Source organism: Dendropsophus ebraccatus, chromosome 6 (assembly GCF_027789765.1).
Source record: "Dendropsophus ebraccatus isolate aDenEbr1 chromosome 6, aDenEbr1.pat, whole genome shotgun sequence".
Taxonomy (NCBI): domain Eukaryota; kingdom Metazoa; phylum Chordata; class Amphibia; order Anura; family Hylidae; genus Dendropsophus; species Dendropsophus ebraccatus.
This window is the reverse complement of record NC_091459.1, coordinates 14140221-14161931: the sequence shown is the minus strand read 5'-3', so window position 1 is coordinate 14161931 and position 21711 is coordinate 14140221. Positions and strand designations below refer to the sequence as shown.

Genomic DNA, 21711 nt, shown 5'->3' with positions numbered 1-21711 from the left:
GCAGCGGTTGTGGGGTCGGTTTGTGGTGGTGCTGGGGGTGGCACTGAGGTCGCGGGAGGTCTGGGGCAGGCGGCTGTTGGGTCGAGTGAGGGGGAGGTAATTAGATTGGATGATGCGGCAAAGTCGGAGGTTTATGTGTGTTTTGAGGGACCCTTAGGGGCCCATTTGAAGAAAGAGGTGCGGGAGCAAATATGGAGGGGGGAGTATGTGGAAATCTTCTCCCTGCTACCGCTTGAGAAATTTAATTTGGATAGGGGTAAAGCGGTGTTGGAAAAAACGGAGAAGGAGGAGAGGCGGAGGTATAAGTTGATCCCGCGGACGTTTACCAACTGGTTACAAGCGTTCGCTATACTGGCCAGTGTAATAGGGGAGAAGGCTCCTGAGAATTGCTCGGGTTTGTTTTGTTATCTGGACGCGATCGGGGAAGCGTACAGGGTGTACGGGGGGCAAGGTTGGCTCCGCTATGACGAGCAGTTTCGTCAGCGGAAAGCATTGCGGCCGGGTATTCGGTGGGATCACAAAGACATTAGTCTTTGGTTGCGGGTCACGGCGCCGGTGCGTCCGGGGGGGACGAATCAGCCCTTTCTTGGGAGCGCCGGTGGCTCTTCACAGTCGGGTCATTCGGCGGCGGTCCACAAGGGGCTGTGCTTCATGTACAATGACGGGTTTTGCAAATACGGGGCAAAATGCAAGTTTAAACACGAATGTTCTGGATGTGGAGGGGGGTCTCACGGCGCATCCAGGTGCTTTAAGGCTGGTAGAGGGAGAGGTGGTAGCGACAGTACTGCAAAAGGGGGAGACTCCGGTGCGGGTGGACGAGATGGTCCCGTTTCTAAATAGATATGGGGACAGGGCGGCGGCAGAATTGTTGGAGCGGGGGTTTCGGGACGGTTTTAGGATCCCCGGTGTTGTGGGGGCGTTGGGGGGTGTGGGGAAGAATTTGAAGTCCGCGGCGGAGCACGCGGCGGTTGTGTCTGAAAAGTTGATGAAGGAAATTTCGTTGGGCAGGATGGCGGGGCCGTTTTCGTGCCCGCCGGTCCCTTGTTTGCGGGTGTCGCCGCTGGGGGTAGTGCCGAAGAAGGAGCCGAATAAATTTCGGCTTATCCATCATCTGTCATTTCCGAAAGGGGACTCGGTCAATGATGGCATTGATCCTGAGATCTGCTCTGTTCGTTACATTTCGTTTGACGCGGCAGTGCAGTGGGTACAGAAGTTTGGGGCCGGGTCCCTTTTGGCTAAGGCTGATGTGGAGTCGGCATTCAGGCTATTGCCGGTACATCCGGATAGTCAGCCTTTGTTGGGGTGTTTTTGGCAAGGGGGTTATTTTGTGGATAGGTGCCTGCCTATGGGGTGTTCCTTGTCCTGCTCGTACTTCGAGACTTTCAGTACATTTTTGGAATGGGTTATCAGGGATTTGGCAGGTGCAAGGTCGGTCATCCATTATCTGGATGACTTCCTTTGTATCGGACCGGCGGGATCGAACTGTTGTTCGGTTTTGCTACATACCCTGAGGCAGGTCATGGGTCGGTTTGGAGTGCCTCTGGCGGAGGAAAAGACGGAGGGGCCGTGTACAGAATTGTGTTTTCTGGGGATTGTGATAGACACGGTCAGGATGGAGTGTCGGCTGCCTGAGGATAAGCTCCAGGATTTGAGGGCTTCAGTACGGTTGGTGAAGGGGTCTAAGAAAGTCAGGCTGCGTGATTTGCAATCATTGTTGGGTAAGCTCAATTTTGCTTGCCGCATCCTGCCGATGGGGAGAGTGTTTAGTCGGCGGCTGGCAATGGCGACGGCGGGGGTGAGGGCCCCACATCATCATATTCGGTTGTCAGCTGAGCTAAAAGAGGATTTGGGGGTGTGGGAGGAATTTTTGTCTCGCTACAATGGCAGGTCGTTGTTTATCGAACCTGGGAGGGATGCGGCGGATTTTGAGTTATTCACGGACGCGGCAGGAAGTGTGGGTTTTGGGATTTACTGTCAGGGGCGGTGGTGCGGGGAGACTTGGCCTGAGTCGTGGAAGGAAGCGGGATTGGTAAAGAACTTGGTTTGTCTCGAGCTGTTCCCTATTGTGGTGGCCTTGGTGATGTGGGGGGACAGGTTCAGGAATAAGAAGCTCCGTTTCCACTGCGATAACATGGGGGTGGTGTCAGCGATCAATCAGGTGTCGGCTTCGTCACCTCCGGTGGTGCGCTTGTTGCAGCACTTGGTGCTGCTCTGCTTGTCAGAAAACATATGGGTGGTGGCGGTGCATGTTCCGGGGGTGCATAATGGTATTGCTGACGCCATTTCTCGTTCGCAGTGGCAACGGTTTCGGGAGCTGGCGCCATCGGCCGAGGAGGCGGGAGAACACTGTCCGGTGGAATTGTGGGACCTGCCCTTCAATCGGCGCAGCTCTTAATCCAGCAGTCTTTGGTTCACGGTACATGGGTGTCATATGAGGCGGCTTGGAAGGAGTGGGTTGACTGGCAGCGCTTAGTGGGTGACATTGGCGATGGGGGGACGTTGTTTCTGTTATTGTTGGGGCATTGTTTGGACGGGGGTTGGTCAGTGGGCCGTATTAACAAGCTGGTGGCAGGGGTATCGTTTGGGTGTAAGGCTCGGGGTGTGGAGGACGTGACAAAATCTTTCCTGGTACGCCAGGCGCTGAGGGGTTATCGGCGGGGTGTCCGGGTGTTGGATAAGAGGAGGCCGGTTTCTTTTGGTTTGCTTCAGCAGCTGGGGTTGCAGTTGGCAGTTATTTGTGTGTCCACGGCGGAGGCGGTTCTGTTCCAGCTTGCATTTTCTTTAGCATTTTTCGGGGCCTTGCGATTGGGCGAGCTGGTTTGTCCTTCTGTTGTGACGTTGGGGGGGCTGTTAGCCGGGGATGTTGATTTGTTTGAAGATAGGGTTGAGTTTCGGTTGCGGAGATCTAAGACGGATCAGGTGGGCAGAGGTAGGAGGGTGGTCTTGTTTGCGGTGACAGGGGCGGCTATGTGCCCGGTGTCCCTTTTGAGGAATTTCTGGCAGGGAGGCGTGGCGATGGAAGGTCCTCTGTTGGTGCATCAGGATGGGTCTTATTTGTCACGGTACCAGTTTATTGCGGTGTTTAAGAGGTGTGTGCAGGGTTTGGGCATGGATCCCGGTGTTTACAGTGGTCACTCGTTTCGTATTGGGGCTGCTACGGAGGCGGCACGCTTAGGATTGGGGGATGACGTTATACGCCGTATTGGCCGCTGGGAGTCTATCCGGTTCAGGTCATATGTGCGGCTGGACGGGTGAGGTAATCTATAGTGGTGATCGACTGGTGGGGATGGGGTCTTGGGGGTGAGTGGATTTTGGGGTTGGTTGTCCTGTTGTTATGTTATCCCCTTTTTTTATTTCAGATGATCCCCCGTGTTTGATTTGGATTGTCGGTCACTCATACGTGTTTTGGGGAGCTGTGCGGGCTGGTGTTCGTCCGAATGGGAGGCAACTGGGGTTTGATCGACGGGAGGCGGTAGTTCGTTGGATCGGAAAAGGGGGGATGACGTGGCGCGAGCTGTTGCCGGAAGTTCACAAATTTGCCAGGTATGATCGTCCACCAGATGTACTGTTAGTGCATCTGGGGGGAAATGATTTGGGTGCACGTCCATTCAGGGAACTGATAAAGGACATTCAGTTCGATTTGCTTCGTTTCTGGTCCCTTTTCCCGAAGACGGTAGTGGTCTGGTCGGACATTGTCCCAAGAAAAACGTGGAAGGGGGCCAGATCGGTGGCTCGGATTAACAAGGCCCGTGTAAAGGTGAATAAAGCGGTATCTAAGTTTATGGCACGGAATGGGGCAGTAGTAGTGCGTCATGTGAATCTGGAAAAAGGAGAGGGGGCGTACTGGAGAAAAGATGGTGTTCATCTCAACGCGGTGGGGGTGGACATGTGGTGCCTGGCGTTGCAGGAGGGTTTGGAAGTAGCGGTTAATGTGTGGCGGGGTGCAACCGCGTAGATGTTCCGCGTTTGCCCTGTGGCGTGGGGGGGGTCCTCGGAGTTGGTGGTGATTATTGGGAATGGTGGAAAATAGGGGAGGGAACCATAGGTGGGTTCCGGTCTCCCTTAACAAACTTTATGGTGTTGGCGGTCACGGAAAATTACCTGGTGGCTCGTGGAAGTTAACCCTTTAGGGGGTAAAAGGAAGTTGGGTGCCCACAGGTGTTAACTGTATGCCTCTCAGCCTGTGCAGACCGGCTGGAAGGCCAACCTGTGGGTGGGATTAATTGTGGGTGACCGCCTTGGTTATTTTGGGCTTCGAGGACCACCTCCGCCGTTTTATATGGTTGGGATATAGGTTCAGGTTGTTGAGTTATTTAATCTAAATGTTTGTTTGTAATAAACTCGGCTGCTGTGGCCGATTAAAATCCACATGGTGTTGTGTCTTTATTTGAGGTTAGGGTGGTAAGTAAGGACTCAATAATAACCAGTCAAGTAATGGCCGGACAGTAGCAGAATGCATGAGGGGAGGCCAGCATGACTGGGGTTTATTGGGACTGGGGGAGGGGGACAAAATATGGAGCATGGTGAGGAGAGTTTATATGTAAGGTGGTTTAGGTGGGGGGGGGGGGATGTTTTGGTTAGAGGAAAGGGGAGGGGGGTTGCTGGGGGGTTAAGCCTCGGGCATTGGCCGGAGGTCATGTGGGGTACCATATATGGAGGGTTGTTTTGATTAGGGGGGTTATGTTATAAATTGTGAGGGGAGGGGGGAGTGTTAGCCACTTGTGGTTAGAAAATCGAGCTGACAACCCCACCCACCCACCCTGGTTTTTCCTGTTGTTTAGGATCGGTGTATGGGGTTGGGGGGGCAGGTGGTATTTTGATTGGCGCAGCTGGGGGGCGGTTGTCTTGTCGCAGCAGCTGTGGCGTGGGGGGGGGTCCTCGGAGTTGGTGGTGATTATTGGGAATGGTGGAAAATAGGGGAGGGAACCATAGGTGGGTTCCGGTCTCCCTTAACAAACTTTATGGTGTTGGCGGTCACGGAAAATTACCTGGTGGCTCGTGGAAGTTAACCCTTTAGGGGGTAAAAGGAAGTTGGGTGCCCACAGGTGTTAACTGTATGCCTCTCAGCCTGTGCAGACCGGCTGGAAGGCCAACCTGTGGGTGGGATTAATTGTGGGTGACCGCCTTGGTTATTTTGGGCTTCGAGGACCACCTCCGCCGTTTTATATGGTTGGGATATAGGTTCAGGTTGTTGAGTTATTTAATCTAAATGTTTGTTTGTAATAAACTCGGCTGCTGTGGCCGATTAAAATCCACATGGTGTTGTGTCTTTATTTGAGGTTAGGGTGGTAAGTAAGGACTCAATAATAACCAGTCATGTAAGTAATCTCCCCTGGTATTCCCCAAGTAGATTGTGCTTCCAATGGTAGTCATCTCCCTAGTGTCCTCCATGGTAGGCATCTCCCTAGTGTCCTCCATGCAAGGCATCTCCCCTAGTGTACCCCATAGTAGACATCTTCCCTTGTGTCCTCCATGTAAGGCATCTCCCTAGTGTCCCCATGGTTGGCATCTCCCTAGTGTCCCCCATGGTAGACATCTCCTCTAGTGTCCCCCATGGTAGGCATCTCCCCTAGTGTCCTCCATGGTAGGCATCTCCCCTAGTGTCCCCCATGGTAGGCATCTCCCTTAGTGTCCTCCATGCAAGGCATCTCCCCTAGTGTCCTCCATGGTAGGCATCTCCCCTAGTGTCCTCCATTGTAGACATCTCCTCTAGTGTCCCCCATGGTAGGCATCTCCCCCAGTGTCCCCCATGGTAGGCATCTCCCCCAGTGTCCCCCATGGTAGGCATCTCCCCCAGTGTCCCCCATGGTAGGCATCTCCCCCAGTGTCCCCCATGGTAGGCATCTCCCCCAGTGTCCCCCGTGGTAGACATCTCCCTAAGTGTTCCCCGTGGTAGTCATCTCCCCTAGTGTCCTTCACGGTAGACATCTCCCCTAGTGTCCTCCATGGTAGGCATCTCCTCTAGTGTCCCTATGGTAGTCATCTCACCTATTCTCCCCCATGGTAGACATCTCCCCTAGTGTCCCCCGTGGTAGGCATCTCCCCTAGTGTCCCCCATGGTAGGCATCTCCCCTTGTGTCCCCCATGGTAGGCATCTTCCCTAGAGTTCCCCATGGTAGGCATCTCCCCTAGTGTCCCCCATGGTAGGCATCTCCCCTTGTGTCCCCTATGGTAGGCATCTTCCCTAGAGTTCCCCATGGTAGGCATCTCCTCTAATGTCCCCCATGGTAGGCATCTCCCCTAGTGTCCCCCATGGTAGGCATCTCCCCTAGTGTCCCCCATGGTAGGCATCTCCCCGAGTGTCCCCCATGGTAGGCATCTCCCCTAGTGTCCCCCATGGTAGGCATCTCCCCTAGTGTCCCCCATGGTAGGCATCTCCCCTAGTGTCCCCCATGGTAGGCATCTCCCCTAGTGTCCTCCATGGTAGACATCTCCTCTAGTGTCCCCCATGGTAGGCATCTCCCCCAGTGTCCCCCATGGTAGGCATCTCCCCCAGTGTCCCCCATGGTAGGCATCTCCCCCAGTGTCCCCCGTGGTAGACATCTCCCTAAGTGTTCCCCGTGGTAGTCATCTCCCCTAGTGTCCTTCACGGTAGACATCTCCCCTAGTGTCCTCCATGGTAGGCATCTCCCCTAGTGTCCCCCATGGTAGGCATCTCCCCTAGTGTCCCCCATGGTAGGCATCTCCCCTAGTGTCCCCCATGGTAGGCATCTCCCCTAGTGTCCCCCATGGTATGCATCTCCCCTAGTGTCCTCCATGGTAGACATCTCCCCTAGTGTCCCCAGGAGGCCCAATGTATTGCAGGGATGGGCCCCCTGATGCAGCGGTAGTTATGCCCCTGATGGTTGTCATCATCTGTCATCATGTGCAGACTATTCCACCTGACAATGTTCAAAGCTCCCACATGACGGGTATCTGTGTTTGGTTGGCTTGAGTCATGGAGGCGTTGTGGAAGGAGAAAAACGAAAAAAAACACGGAGGACAGCCTTATGTAATACCTTAAAGGAATGGTAAAAAGGTGCGGGGTATAAACTCTCACCTTGTAGCCCCTTGGGCTTGATTTCTATCACCCATATATATATTGGGGTACTATAGGTCTTGGAGAAAGTCTGCTGTCCGGGGGTCGGATGTCCGGGAATCTCCCAAGGATGATGGGGCCCGTATGGAACAGTATAAACAACAGATAAGAAGTAAGGCGGTGCCTGTAGCAATACTCTAAAAGAATCTCCAAGGTAGCGATGGACTTCAAGGGCAGTTTATTGTATAAAAACGAACATTACGGAGAATATTGTGAGAATATGGTGTTAACTAGGCATCTTTTGGCTTTCTTGTGATTGGTCACAATGTCACTTTACAGCATGTCACAAACGTTTGAGTATATCACTTGGGTATATTCCCCTCATCAGATATGTGCAGAACACTCCTGCCTATGTCCAGTATGTGACTGGTCAGCCAGGGAGAACAAGAGCACTGGAGCAGCTGAGGTATTGGAATCCGCACCCCCCCAGAAGACATTTGGTGATACAATTTAGTGAGTTGCTTTCTGGGTTGTTTCCTTAGCTATTGTGTGACTTGAAAAGACGGCTATTCACAGTAGGTGGACAATAAACAGAGGCTCTCTGTTTCCAGTAAAGAAGTGGGTACTGGGCCTTGGCTCCGGCTATACGATAGTATTCTACTCTATACAAAACAGAAACGATTATCTTGCTTACCGACTTTATTGTCACAATGTAATTTATTAGAAGATGGAAAAGGTCTTGGCTATTAGACCAGGAAATAGGGGCTATGAATTATTTACGCCTCAGCTTACTGTAACTAAAAAGAGGCCTCGGCTGATGATCCTCTAACTTTATTTCCTTCATCCTATAGAATTAGATAGGCTAATGCTGCGTTTACACAGAGCGATAATTCGCCCGATCGTACGATTAACAATTTTGAAGTAACAATATTTTTTTATAACGATCAGCGTTTAGACGGAACGATATATCGTATGGAAAAATCGTTTTGCGATGGCATAAGCCTATCTCGCACATAGGTTAAATTGTTGAACGACTGTTTACACGGAACGATCTGCGAATTTTTTGCGAACGACGATTTAAGAACATATTGTAAGATCAAAATGAACGATTTCTCGCTCGTGGATTGATCGTTTATTGCCTTTTAACATCACCTATTACACCAAACGATTATCGTCCGTAGTAGGCAATGATTGGCCAAATATGCACGATAATCGCTTGGTGTAAAAGGAGATTGGGGGTCATTCTCCTAGGGACTGATTAGGTAGGGATATTCACTTTGCTTAGGGTTTACTAGAGTAAGGCTGGGTTATGTTTTTGCAATCCATTTTTTTCATCCGTTTTTTTTTGCAAAAAAAACAGATGAAAAACGGATGCATGTGTGTGCATCCGTTTTTATCTGTTTTTCCATTGAATTCCATTATTTAAAAAAGTGGTTTAAAACAGATCCGTTTTTTTTAACAGACACAAAAATGAGGTTGGCTACGTTTTTGTGTCCGTTAAAAAAAACTGGATCCGTTTTGATCAGTTTTTTTTATAATGGAATTTTATAGAAAAACGGCTACATTTTAATTGTATCAAATAAAGTTTACATTTTAGATTGTTTGACTTTCTGACTAATTTTTCTGTGACTCTGACATTTATTTTTTATTCTCAGACAGACGGATAAATCTGGGTCACTGTCCCAGTTGCAGCTTTTAGGGCAGGAAGACGTTACATTTTCTCTATACCGTACAATGTCACATAAACATCTGCCGTGCAGTTGTGTATTAAGCGTTGTTTTCCGTTAATCGGCTTAATATTGGCCAAACTATTGTTATATCAGAAACATAAGCTCCCTCGTGACTACTCTCATTGTACTCCACCCTTTACAATGGTGGCCCCTGTATTTTTTGTTGTTGTTGTAATGTATTGATATATTGAGGAGGGGGTTAGAGGGAGGTAATTTATGGCCGTTGTGTGATGCCAAACAGGAAGTGTTTGGTTAAACTACATGAGTTGCCTGAGAGACCTGTTCTTGTCCTGTGAGAAGGAGGGGGGGCAGAGCTCGGCTACCAAGAAGCCATCAGGGGCGAGACACTGAATAGAGTAATGGTATGTGTAACAGAAGTGCCATGGCATACCTTTGTTTTGATCACTGACCAATCCAGCCCAGCAGTTAAAGGGGTATTCCACTCAAACATAACCTTTGATATGTTGCTTCCCATAGTGAGACTAACAATTCCTTCCATACTTGTTATTATCTATTCAGTCTCCTTCCCCCAGTTCTCAGCTGCTGCTTTCTGCTGAAGACACATAAATCTGTGTGTGAGCTTTTCTCTCTGTCTCCCCCTCCTCCCCCTCCCTTCTGAGACAGCTGATGTAAACAAGTCCCTGGCTGGCTTTATCTGCAACATTGTATCTTCTTTGTAATGCTGGGAGGGTTAGGGTACTATTGCCCAATTCGGCCGATTATCGATCTGTGTAATAAATACAACGATCAGCCGATGACAAAAATCATCGGCTGATCGTTGATATAGGTTTGAACCTATAATTGTCGGGCGCCAACCGCCAATGCTACGTGTAAATGCCTTGTGCGGCTGACTATTTACATTACCTATCCAGGCTGCAGGGGTCCTCTAGCGGTCTTCTTCTCCCCGAGTCCCGCGCGCTCCAGCTTCAGAGCGACTGTCTGAGCTGACAGGCCGCTCAGCCAATCACAGGCTGGGACCGCCGCGGGCAGTGATTGGCTGAGAGGTCTGTCATCTGAGACAGGCCGCTCTGAAGCTGGAGCGCGCGGGACTCCTCCTAGCATTACAACGTTGCAAATAAAGCTAGTCAGGGACTTGTTTACATCAGCTGTCTCAGAAGGGAGGAGGGGGAGACAGAGAGAAGAGCTCACACACAGATTTTTGTGTCTTTAGTAGAAAGCAGCAGCTGAGAACTGGGGGAAGGAGACTGAATAGGTAATAACAAGTATGGAAGGAATTGTTAGTCTCACCATGGGCAGCAACAGCAAAGTTATGTTTAAGTGGAATACCCCTTTAATCCCATTCACTTTTAGCCAAGCAGCTTGTAACCTTCTCTAAGAAGCGTTGCTAACAAGGGGATGTGCTGAACTTTGCTGGGCTTTTGTACCTCAGGCTAATTTACATATCAATGAGCAGTGTGATATCTCTGTGCCCGAGGGGTCAGTAATCGAGACTAGTCATAACAAATAGCTGTGTGACTGAGAAATGAGATCGAGAGCCTCATAGAGACAGAACTGGACGTTCTCCCTTCTGCAGAACACTATAGAAATCCTCTGTGTACCTGCTACCACTACTCCTTTACTGTAAGATTTCCAGCTTTTACCAAGAGAAAAAAAAAAGAAAAACAAAAAAACAAGTAGAGTCCTGCACAGTAAATATTTTGTAACCAGAGAAGTGACGGATAGGGAAGTGATAATTTTTTCTCTTTCGGGAGATTATGCAATCCTTCCTGACAAGGTGAAGATGTTACATGTTGGAATGACAATGCAATCCTGGCGAGTGTTTGCTGCTATGGCAACAGTAACATGCTGCGAGCGATGGGGGAGCGCGCTGTCATCTGCCGCACTGCTCATTTTACTTCATATTTTACTGAAAAGCATAGTTATGATTGAAGAAGTTAAAAAATATTAAAAAGTTAAAATGCCAAATAAATAAATGTTTGGAAATAAATAATTTAAAAAATTATATATATACAGAGGTGCCTTGGTTTACGAGCATAATTCGTTCTAGGAAACTCTTAGGGTCCTATTACACGGAGCGATTTTTAACGATTAATGACTAACAATAAACGATCGCAAACGAGATTGTATATCGTTAACCTGAAATCGTTCCCCATATTACACAGAACGATAATTGTTAGTTACGATCGTTACTATGATCGTTACTACGGTCGTTTATTCCTTTTGATCCCAGCAAAACAATGGACAATGTGCAATTACACTTAACGATTAGTGAAAAAGCGAACGAATGTGGAATTGCAGGGAACGGTTAATGATAATTTTAGGTTCAGATCTAAATCAACGATCAAGGACATACAAACGGTTTTTCGAACGTTACACAGAACGATCATCGTTTATATTTGAACAATATAATGATTTTTTGCAAAATAATTGTCCCGTGTCATAGGGCCCTATTCCGCGGCAGCAGCGAGTGGGTGAGTCCGGGGGGAGCTGCGGGGGGGCTGCCCGGGGGATCGCTCATTGTCCGGGCAGCCCATAGGATATAGCGGTGGGCCTATTCCACAGAGCAGCAGCTGCAGATCGCTGCTATATAAGTCGTTTGTCTTTCAACATGTTGAAAGACAAACGACTTCAACGATCAGTTGACGAGAACGATGCTGGCTGATCGTTGCTGTCTATTCCACGGGACGATTATCGGCCGTAACGGCCTATAATCGTTCCATGGAATAGGGCCTTAAGGGTTCCTTGACACAGATTTATCTGACAGATTTTTGAAGCCAAAGCCAGAAACAGACTATAAACAGAGAACAATTCATAAAGGAGAGACTGAGATTTCTCCTTTTTTCAAATCTATTCCTGACTTTGGCTTCAAAAAACTGTCAGATACATCTCTCTGTGTAAAGGCTCCCTAAGACTTGATTTGAAATAAAAAAATTTTGGATGAACAAGCCCTTTAAAGTTACTGTTTTCTATCGCCGTGGGTCCTCAGTATAAGATTACTGGCAGGAAAGGTCACAGGGATTCATGCTCAGGACCGTTCACTGTTGTAAACGTCCCCGCAACACAAAAGCGAAATGGATTTTATTCTTAATGGTTACAAAACCTGAGTAATAGCCGAGTCACTTCCTGATGTGTCAGCTTTTCCAATGAAAGCAGCAGGAGATGAAGGCTCCCTCCCTGTGTGTATACAGTTATTACAGGGCCTCAATCAGCAGTCGTCACTACCAATCTAGTCACAGCCTTGTTTATTGCTTCCCCCGTCTCGCAGTTGTATGAAGACCTTTTCAGTAAACGGCAGGGATTATTTGGTGGTAGACACCCTTATTTAAGGGAAAAATCCTCTAAGCTTTGTACATTCTGTTCTGCTTCAGCACATAGGACCGGCTGTGATGTCACCTTCCCTGTAGTAAACAAGCAGCGTCCGCACGTATACCGCATTGTTCCATCCATAGCATTTCTGGAGGCGAATGGGGGGGCTGAGGAGATTGACAAGTCTTTTAACTATTTACTGACTAGACTGTAAATGCCCCATTACACAAAGTTATTATCGGCCGTTTTTAGCTGATTATTGGCCATTACGGCCGATAATCGTTTTGTGTAAGGGTGCGTTTACATAGACAAGTTTATGTGACAGGTTTTTTGAAGCCAAAGCCAGGAATGGATTTGAAAAGAGGAGAAATCTCAGTCTTTTCTTTATGACCTGTTCTCTGTTTATAGTCTGTTCCTGGCTTTGGCTTCAAAGATCTGTCAGACAAATCTCTCCGTGTAAACACAACCTTATATAGGGCAAAGATCAGCCCTTTCAATGTCTTTCAACATGCTGAAAAACAAAAGACAACGACAGCAACGATCTGCTGCCGTCAGGCTACATACACACACCCGTCGTGCAGCCCGCGGCCCGCACTACCAATGTGCATCTGAGTTGGGGGAGATTTATCAAACATGGTGTAAAGTGAAACTGGCTCAGTTGCCCCTAGCAACCAATCAGATTCCACCTTTCATTTTCCAAAGAGTCTGTGAGGAATGAAAGGTGGAATCTGATTGGTTGCTAGGGGCAACTGGGCCAGTGTCACTATACACCATGTTTGATAAATCTCCCCTGTACATTCCCACTTCATTACCAGTGCGATTCAGGCCGCAAAATACGCTCCGCATTGCAACATGTCCTTTTTTTGTGGCACAGATCGCGGCCCCGTACACACATACGGACGTGTGAACGGGGCCATTGAATACCATTGGTCCTATTGCGGACAGAACAACGCATGTGTGAATGCAACCCGCAATAGGAGGCCCTATTCCACCGGACGATTATCGTTCGCATAATCTTTAACGATTAACGATCTCAAACGATCGCTATTGCGAAAGACCTGAAAACGTTCACACATTTCCATGGAACGATAATCGTTACTTATGATCGTATTTGCGATTTTCTTCGCTATTTCTTCCCTATCACGTTCGTATCTACTGCGAACAACCGAACAACGTCTTATTCAATGCGAACGTTTTGCAAACGAGCAACGATAAAAATAGGTCCAGGTCTTATAAAGCGATCAACGATTTCTCGTTCGGTCGTTAATCGTTAACTGCATTTCAACTGAACGATTATCATTTAAATTAGAACGATTTAACGATAATTTGAACGATAATCGTCCGGTGGAATAGGGCCCTAAGATCGCCTGAAGAGCCACTCCTGCAGCTCCCCTCGACCCCCCTGCACTAACCCGCTCGCTGTCAGTGCGTGTAATAGCGCTTGCAGTGAGCGGGGGATGAGGAGCAAGCGATCGCTTAGGGCCCTATTTCACCGGACGATTATCGTTCAAATTATCGTTAAATCGTTCGAATCTAAACGATAATCGTTCGTTTGAAATGCAGTTAACGATTAACGACCGAACGAGAAATCGTTGATCGCTTTATAAGACCTGGATCTATTTTTATCGTTGCTTGTTCGCAAATACGATCATAAGTAACGATTACCGTTCCATGGAAATGAGTGAACGTTTTCAGGTCTTTCGCAATAGCGGTCGTTTGAGATCGTTAATCTTTAACGATTATGCGAACGATAATCGTCCGGTGGAATAGGGCCCTTACTCCCGCTGATCAGCCCGTGTAATAGGGGTTTAAGGCTGCATTCACACATTCCGTGATCACGGACAATTGGCTTCCTATTGGGCTATTCACACATTCCGTTTTTTTTTCCACGGATCTGCGGAAATGTCATAACGAGATTACGGACGAGATCACGGCACAGATTCCCCCATAGAAGTCTGTGAGATCTGTCTTTTCCATGAATTGCACAGATCTGACATCCGTATATATTTGTGCGATCTGTGAAAAACCTGGATGTGATACAATCAGTGTAATTTAAAAAGCTTTAAACAGATCCTTTAAAAACATGGACACGGATGAAAAACAGATGGTGTGAACGCATCCTTAAGGTGCCATTACACACACAGATTATCTGACAGATTATTGAAGACAATGCCAGCAACAGACTATAAATAGAGAACAGGTTGTAAAGGAAAGACTGAGATTTTTCCTCCTTTCAAATCCATTCCTGGCTTTGGCTTCAAGAATCTGTCAGATAAATCTGTGTAAGGCTGGGTTTTCACTACATTTTTTCAATCTGTTATGTTTTTGCAACAGTAACATGTATTTTAACCCCCATTCCCTCCCTCGCTTGCAGAATCAGGGCCACCCAAGGACCCTGTGAAGGCCTAAGAACTAAAGAGTCTCAACCGTCCCTTCCAGAGGCATTATCCCGTGTGCGCATCCGTTTTGATCTGTTTTTCCATTGAATTCCATTATAAAAAAGAGGATCAAAACGGATTTTTTTTTTTTTTTTTTTTTTTTTTACGTACACAAACGTAGTCAACCTCATTTTTTTTTATAATGGAATTCAATGGAAAAACGGATCAAAACGAATGCATACACATGCATCCGGGTTTTTTTTGTTGCAAAAAACTGATGAAAAACAGATTGCAAAAACGTAGTGAGAACCCTTACTAATAGGGCTTTTAGGGTGCCTTTACACAGACCGTTTTATTTGGCAGATTTTTGAAGCCAAAGCCAGGAATAGATTTAAAAAGAGGCGTAATCTTAGTCTTTCCTATAAAGGACATTACATTTACTGGTTCCAGCACAAGAAAAAGTGATTTTCCTGGATTTTACATTGATCACTTTTTAAGGCTATGTTCACACTACGTATATTTGAGGCTGTATATTTGAGGCTGTATAGCAACCAAAACAAGGAGTGGATTGAAAACACAGAAAGGATCTGTTCACATAATGTTGAAATTGAGTGGATGGCCGCCATTTAATGGCAAATATTTGCTGTTTTTTTAAAACAACGGCTGTTATATTGAAATAATGGAAGTTATTTACTGTTATATGGCGGCCATCCACTCAATTTCAACATTGTGTGAACAGATCCTTTCTGTGTTTTCAATCCACTCCTGGTTTTGGTTGCTATGAGGACCAAATACAGCCTCAAATATACATAGTGTGAACCCAGCCTAAAGGCGTAATCCAAGAAAAAGTTACTTGTTTCCTGTCCACAGGATAGGGGAAAAGTAAGAGGTCATAAGGGATCTGACCTCCGAACCCCCCAGCGATCTCCGCAGGGGCCTCCGGCATCTGTGTTATGAATAGAGCTGCGGGTACATCCGGCGATCCGGCGTTCCGATTAAAGCGCCAGATGCTTTGAACTGTCCCATTCAAATGAATGGGATCAATTCAAAGATCTGTTTCCCTTTGAAGCTTTGCTAGTGGGCTATAGGGAAACCCTGACGGATAGCCGGATAACTCCCCCGGTATACAGATGTTCTATATAATGTAATATGATGTGAGTTCTACCTTTCTTCTAGTGACAACAGATCAGTAGGGCCAATGTGAATACAAGCAATATCCTGATCATAGACATCACTTTCTCCTATTTACTAGATGTAAGATTGCATGTCGGGTAATACAATACTTTTCCACATTATTAACCTTGCATTTTTTCTTTTACTGAAGCTCTCATAGTTTAACCCTGCGAGGGTGTTTGGGCAAGCGTTGGCTTTTTATTTAAAGTGGTACTCCAGTGTAAATATTTTTCTTTTAAATCAACTGGTTTCAGAAAGTTATTTAGATTTTTACATTTAAAAATCTCCAGTCTTCCAGTACTCATCAGCTGCTGTATGTCCTGCAGGAAGTGGTGTATTCTTCCCAGTGTGACACAGTGCTCTCTGCTGACAGGAACTGCCCAGAGCAGGAGAGATTTTCTTTTAGAATTTGCTACTGCTCTGGACAGTTCCTGACATGGACAGAGGTGGCAGCAGAGAGCACTGTGTCAGACTGGAGAGATTACAGCACATACAGCAGCGGATAAGTATGAGAACACTTGAGATTTTTAAATAGAAGTAAATGACAAATCCATATAACTTTTTGAAAGAAAAAAAGATTTTCGCCGGAGTACTTCTTTAAATCATTATAGCAAACTGCTTCTAGGGCTTGGCAGTAAAATGTTATAACATTCTGTTAACGCATCTTTTATTGGTTTCAGCATAAGCCTCATTCTTCTGTTTTCTCTTTAACAGGTGACACGGAAAATATATGATAAAACCAAATATACAACAGCACCGACTCCTCTAACATCGTAAAGCACGGGGTACAGTGGAGCACATAGGATGCACGCTCTAATTGAAAGCTGCTTAACTTCTGCAAGGAATTATATCTGTACTGCAAGTGTCACCTTAAAGATAATGAAATGTGACTCACTCCTGTGAGATTCCTGCAGCTGACGGGTGCACGACTAACAGCCATTGACCTAGTAGTCAGCAGTCCTGAGTCTTGAAGATTAGCGGATACTCCGGGGAGGAAAAATCCCCCAATTATGTGGACTAAAGTTGATTCACTCTTCTAAATTGGCAGAATGTGTCCAGCCTGATTATTAAACTGCAAAAAGCTATTTTTTATTTTTTTTTGAGGAGAATTTTTTTGAGAATTTTTGTTGCAGCCCCAGAGTCGGCTCGGCTAACACGAACTGGATAGTAATAAAAATAAAGCAACTCTGAGCAAACATTAGAGGCTGAACATACCGAGAAGTTCAAGAGTTCAGTCTTATGTGGAACTGGTGCAGTCCCGACACACCTCTCGGCTCGGAGAATCGAGATCAGCAGTCTGTGAAAGGCGCAGTGTGGAAACAAACTGTATCTGGGGTTATGCCAGCGAAACAGCAGTGACACAACAAAAACGACAGCAGAGGTTATGTGACGGCAGCCTCGAGAAAAAGACAAATATGGATACTTCACTGTCTATCGCTCCTTACCCCGGGGATTTGAATGTAAATGACGGAAACACAGGAACCTCTGCAAAGAGGACATGTGAGTACAGTGGGGCCTCTGGAGATGGGCTGGAGGTTGGAGATAGCTCGGGAAAGCATACACACAACAGTGACAGCAAAGACAGCTTACCGCACACCAATGGTGGCTACAGTCCCCAATCCGACACAGTTGTGCAGTCTATGCTTAATCTGGAGATCTCTCGGCAAATGACTTATAATGATGCCGAGGACATATCGGCTTCTGAACCAGTAAGTGAAGGTAGCATAGCCTTGGGGGGAAGCCAATGGGATATGAATAGCGTGTCAGAATTCGAAGAAGACAATGAGGAAAGAAGTATATCCGAGTCTGTCTCATTCAATGAATATCTACAAGCTAACGCGAGACAACCCAGTGCGGACTTTGGTTTTGGTGACGCTAAGTTTGGTGGTAATCTGAAAAGAGGTATTTTACCCGGAAACGCCGAATCCTTGAGTGAACCAGACCTGGTGATTGAAGTGACTGGGGGGCAAAGGATTAAAGCACATAAGTCCATTTTAGCCGAGAAGAGTGACTATTTCCGGGCCCGATCATCGAGAGACATACTTAAAATTAAAGGTATAAGTTACCAGACTTTACAGTTGCTTGTGGATTATATTTACTGCTCGAAACTGGAAGTGAAACAGGAAAATGTGGTGGAGGTAATAAGCGGGGCAAAGTTCCTCCAGATACCCTGTGCCGTCCAGTGTGCCATGGATAGCATGAGGTCCCAGATATCGCTCAAGAACTGCTATCAGGTACTTTATATTGCGAAAAAACAAAGACTGAATGAACTCAAGGAAGCTGCCTATAAATTCATGAGTGATCACTTCCTACAGGTTCTTAGGGACCCAAATGTCTATGGCAGACTGACCGGTGCGGAGAGGGACTTAATCTTACAACGTAGAATGGATGGAAAACAGTGTTTGGTGGTGGCAGAAATTAATGATGCTTTCGAACGAATGAGCAGTAGTAGTAGACCTCAAAGCCGAGAGAGCAGTAGACCCCAGAGTCCATTATCCATTGTGTCCATTGAAGATGAGGCAACTACTTATCAGGTGCACTGCTTTGCCGAATCTGCCAGGGGATGGCGATCCTTGACCAAGATTCCGGAGGAGGCAAATACTAAAGGATGTGGAGTATGTGTTCTGTATAACTATTTGTTCATTGCTGGAGGCATTAAAGGTAGTGGCGAAAAAGCTAAACTCTCTGACCATGTATTCTGCTACAACCCTTCGACGGACACTTGGGATAAAGTCCGTCCACTCTCCCAGCCGCGCTCACAATTGAAATTGATAGCGCTTGATGGTTACTTATACGCCATTGGTGGAGAATGTCTCTTCACGGTGGAGAAATACGATCCACGTCTGGACCGTTGGAGCTCAGTAGCTCCATTACCTAAGGGTGCATTTGCAGTGGCTCACGAAGCCACAACGTGTAATGGTGAGATATATGTATCCGGTGGAACTCTTTTTTACCGTCTACTCAAATTCGACCCCAAACATAATGAATGGCAAGAATGCCCTTACAACAATAGCCGCCGACGCTCCGCCGGTATGGTATCCCACAAAGGCTGTATTTACAGATTTGATGTCAGTCGTGAGCATGGCCTTAGCGTTTTCACCTACAATTCAATGGCCAGGCACTGGAGCGAGGGGGTCAACCTACATCCTGGTCAAGGGCCACCACCTCCCAGTTTGCCATTTCGTTGCACTGTCATGGCGGGCAACATCTATTGCTTGAACAGAGCTGTAACAATGAGGGTGCCGCTACCACCAGAAGGAACTGGAGGAGAAATGAGTAGCTGTGAGCTTGAGCTCTTTCCTTCCCCAGAAGAAGCAAAGGGGGTCCTATTTCCATTTGTTCTCTACTTGCCTGAGAATAAGTCCTAACATTACAACCAAGGTTATATGGCTTATGTGTTCTACATCGCTGGCATGTTCGTAAATGTCTGTTTCTTTCGATTAATGCCAGGTTTACAATATTTCCACCATTGCATGTCTATCAATGTACAAAGATCATGACTATGTGGATTTACATATTTTATGCATTTTTTTCTCGGAAATGCCCTTGTAAACTAGAACAATCCTACAGCCCTTTACCAAGGAGAGTATTGCATGCAAAGTTAATGTTACGTGTTTACGGTATAATGAAATACGTGATGGAGTCATCCGATATGGTATAGACAACAATGGAGGAATGAGATAAGTTGCATCGAAGAAAAAGCTGCTGAAATTTAATGCTGAGTCCTTAACTATTATACACCTGAAATTATTCATATATTCTCGTGATGATATTGCTACTGATGAAGAGTGTAGATGAGAAGCAATGGTGTGGCCAGTGGTAACCAGTTAGAAGATTGCCTCTATTTCTCTCAAACCTGACTATGATTGGTTGCCATAGACTAGGGGTAGGGAACCTTGGCTCTCCGGCTGTTGCAAAACTACAACTCCTATCATGCCTGGACAGCCAAAGCTAAAGCTCCTACTATCCAGGCATGATGGGAGTTGTAGTTTTGCAACAGCCGGAGAGCCAAGGTTCCCTACCCTTGCCATAGTAATATGCACTACTCTGTTCACAACCCTTAATATCATTTGTGTAATGTGATGACATTCTGGCCCAGATTAACTAAGATTATAAGGTTTTCGAAATGCCTGCACATTATGGTTTTTGTTTCTTATCCCGCTAGTTTTATGTTTCTGGTTATCCTTAAAGGGGACCTGTCAACACTGGCACTTGGGGCAGAACCCAACACCCCCCCATAGAGCCCCCAAAAATTACTCCCTCCTGTCAGTCCTGCTCCCGATACCGGTGTTACCGTAGAGAAATCACCACCCGCCCATGGGCACGCTCAATATACAAATGAGAAGAGATGAGTCCAATGTCCATAGGAAATCACTGCTCCAGACTGACATCGGGAGCGAGACCAGCAGGAAGGGGTAAGTATCGGGGGCTCTACTGGAGGGCTCAATGACTTTTTCCCCAGGTGCCAGGTTCCCTTAAATGTATTTCTTTTTCATGTGTAACCACCTTTGTCTGTATTTTTCCGTACACCTACTTGCACCATTTTGCACCAAACTATGAAATGTGAAAACCGACCACTTTAAAGTGGGTCAGCTAAGTGTAAAGTAGATAGATACACCACAAACTGCAGGAAAATCCCTTAGTAAATATGTCGGGACATCCAATAAAAAGAAAGGACTAGTCTATTTTTAAGCTGATGTGTCTACAAAAAAGTGAACTTTCTGTTTAATAAATCTGAGCCTTTGTGTTTCAAATGAAAACTACTAAAAATGGAATGTATGCCTACTGCAACCGGGGCCCCCACTTTCCATATGTCATTTATATTGTTGGTGTCTTCTTATGTGTTACTAGGGCCATCTTGGGCTCTAGGTTAAAGTGGAAGTCTGGAGCGGGGTAAAAAAATGATTCCGGGCTGGGGGTGGGGAAACCTAAAATAGAAGTTATAGTCACATGTCCCGAAGCCTGTACAGTGCCATGTCCCGCTCCTGGACCTTGTCGTCTGTCTTCTTAGCTCCCATCTGATTATGTCACGACCCGGTTGAGCACCACATTAGCCATCAGAACAGTGTCCAAGCGGAGTACCTGTGGGTCTAGTAGTGCAGAGTCTCTTTGACTCTATTGGTTTTGCTGGTTGACGGATACCCCGCACAGCCAGTCAGTGACTGGGGCGGGACACCGCAACAGTCACTGATTGGCTGTGCAGGCTAAATCCCATACACTTGTGACGTTCAACCCAAGGCTTGATGTACCAGGAAACCGGGAGAAGAGGACACCCGGCAGGGTACGGGAGCCCGGTGATGTGGCACAGGGACAGGTCAGCATATTGTCTTTTTTAATTTCCCCCACTCCACTGTATAATGATTTTTGCCCCCAACCCCAGTCGGACGTCTCCTTTAAGGTGCAACCTCTATCTATCTAGGTTTCTTTCAATACTAGTCTAGAGTACTGTATATCTCAATTAAACTGGCCATTAGTTCATTGTTGACCAAACCTGATGATTTTGATGGGACTGGCCGGTCATCTAATGTGTGTGAGGGTCTCCTGACTCTTTCCCAATGGCAGAGTTTGGGGAAGAGAAAGATCATCTGGATTTAATCTGTCTGAGCCGACGTGTGTATTTGGGGATCGAGGGAGATAGCTGGAAACTGAATGAGCATTGTACGGCCAGCTCTACTTTGGCCTGTGCCACGGTTTCTTATTTGCACCTTTTTATACATGACCCATAGTACACGGTAATAGCAGAGCATGTGAATAAAAAGCATTAACAGACTGTATGGATCATTGCGTTGCATTCTCTTCTGATTTCCACAAGTTATTTAATGCCTTTACTAGGATCAATTCACACAATGCTTTTGGCCTATGTCAGGCAGTATCCTACCTATTGTATAGGCTTCAATTGTGCAGAACTTTTAGGTTTGTTGACATTTAGGTGACGTATTGAAAACTATAGGTAACTATAGTTTTTTTGTGTTTTTTTTTTTTTAAGCAGAAAGGGGGAGATTTATCAAACATGGTGTAAAGTGAAACTGGCTCAGTTGCCCCTAGCAACCAATCAGATTCCACCTTTCATTCCTCACAGATTGGAAAATGAAAGGTGGAATCTGATTGGTTGCTAGGGGCAACTGAGCCAGTTTTACTTTACATC

The 21711-nt window shown here is 46.5% G+C and overlaps 2 protein-coding genes across 2 annotated transcripts in view; both read left to right on the top strand.

Annotated features, from left to right (window-relative positions):
* MYOM2 (myomesin 2) overlaps window positions 1–21711 on the top strand; it is a 230171-nt gene that overhangs the window by 12259 nt on the left and 196201 nt on the right. The window lies entirely within an intron of this gene.
* On the top strand, window positions 16982–18934 carry KBTBD11 (kelch repeat and BTB domain containing 11). The gene has a single exon (XM_069974166.1). The coding sequence runs from the start codon at window positions 16982–16984 to the stop codon at window positions 18932–18934; it is 1953 nt and encodes a 650-aa protein (XP_069830267.1).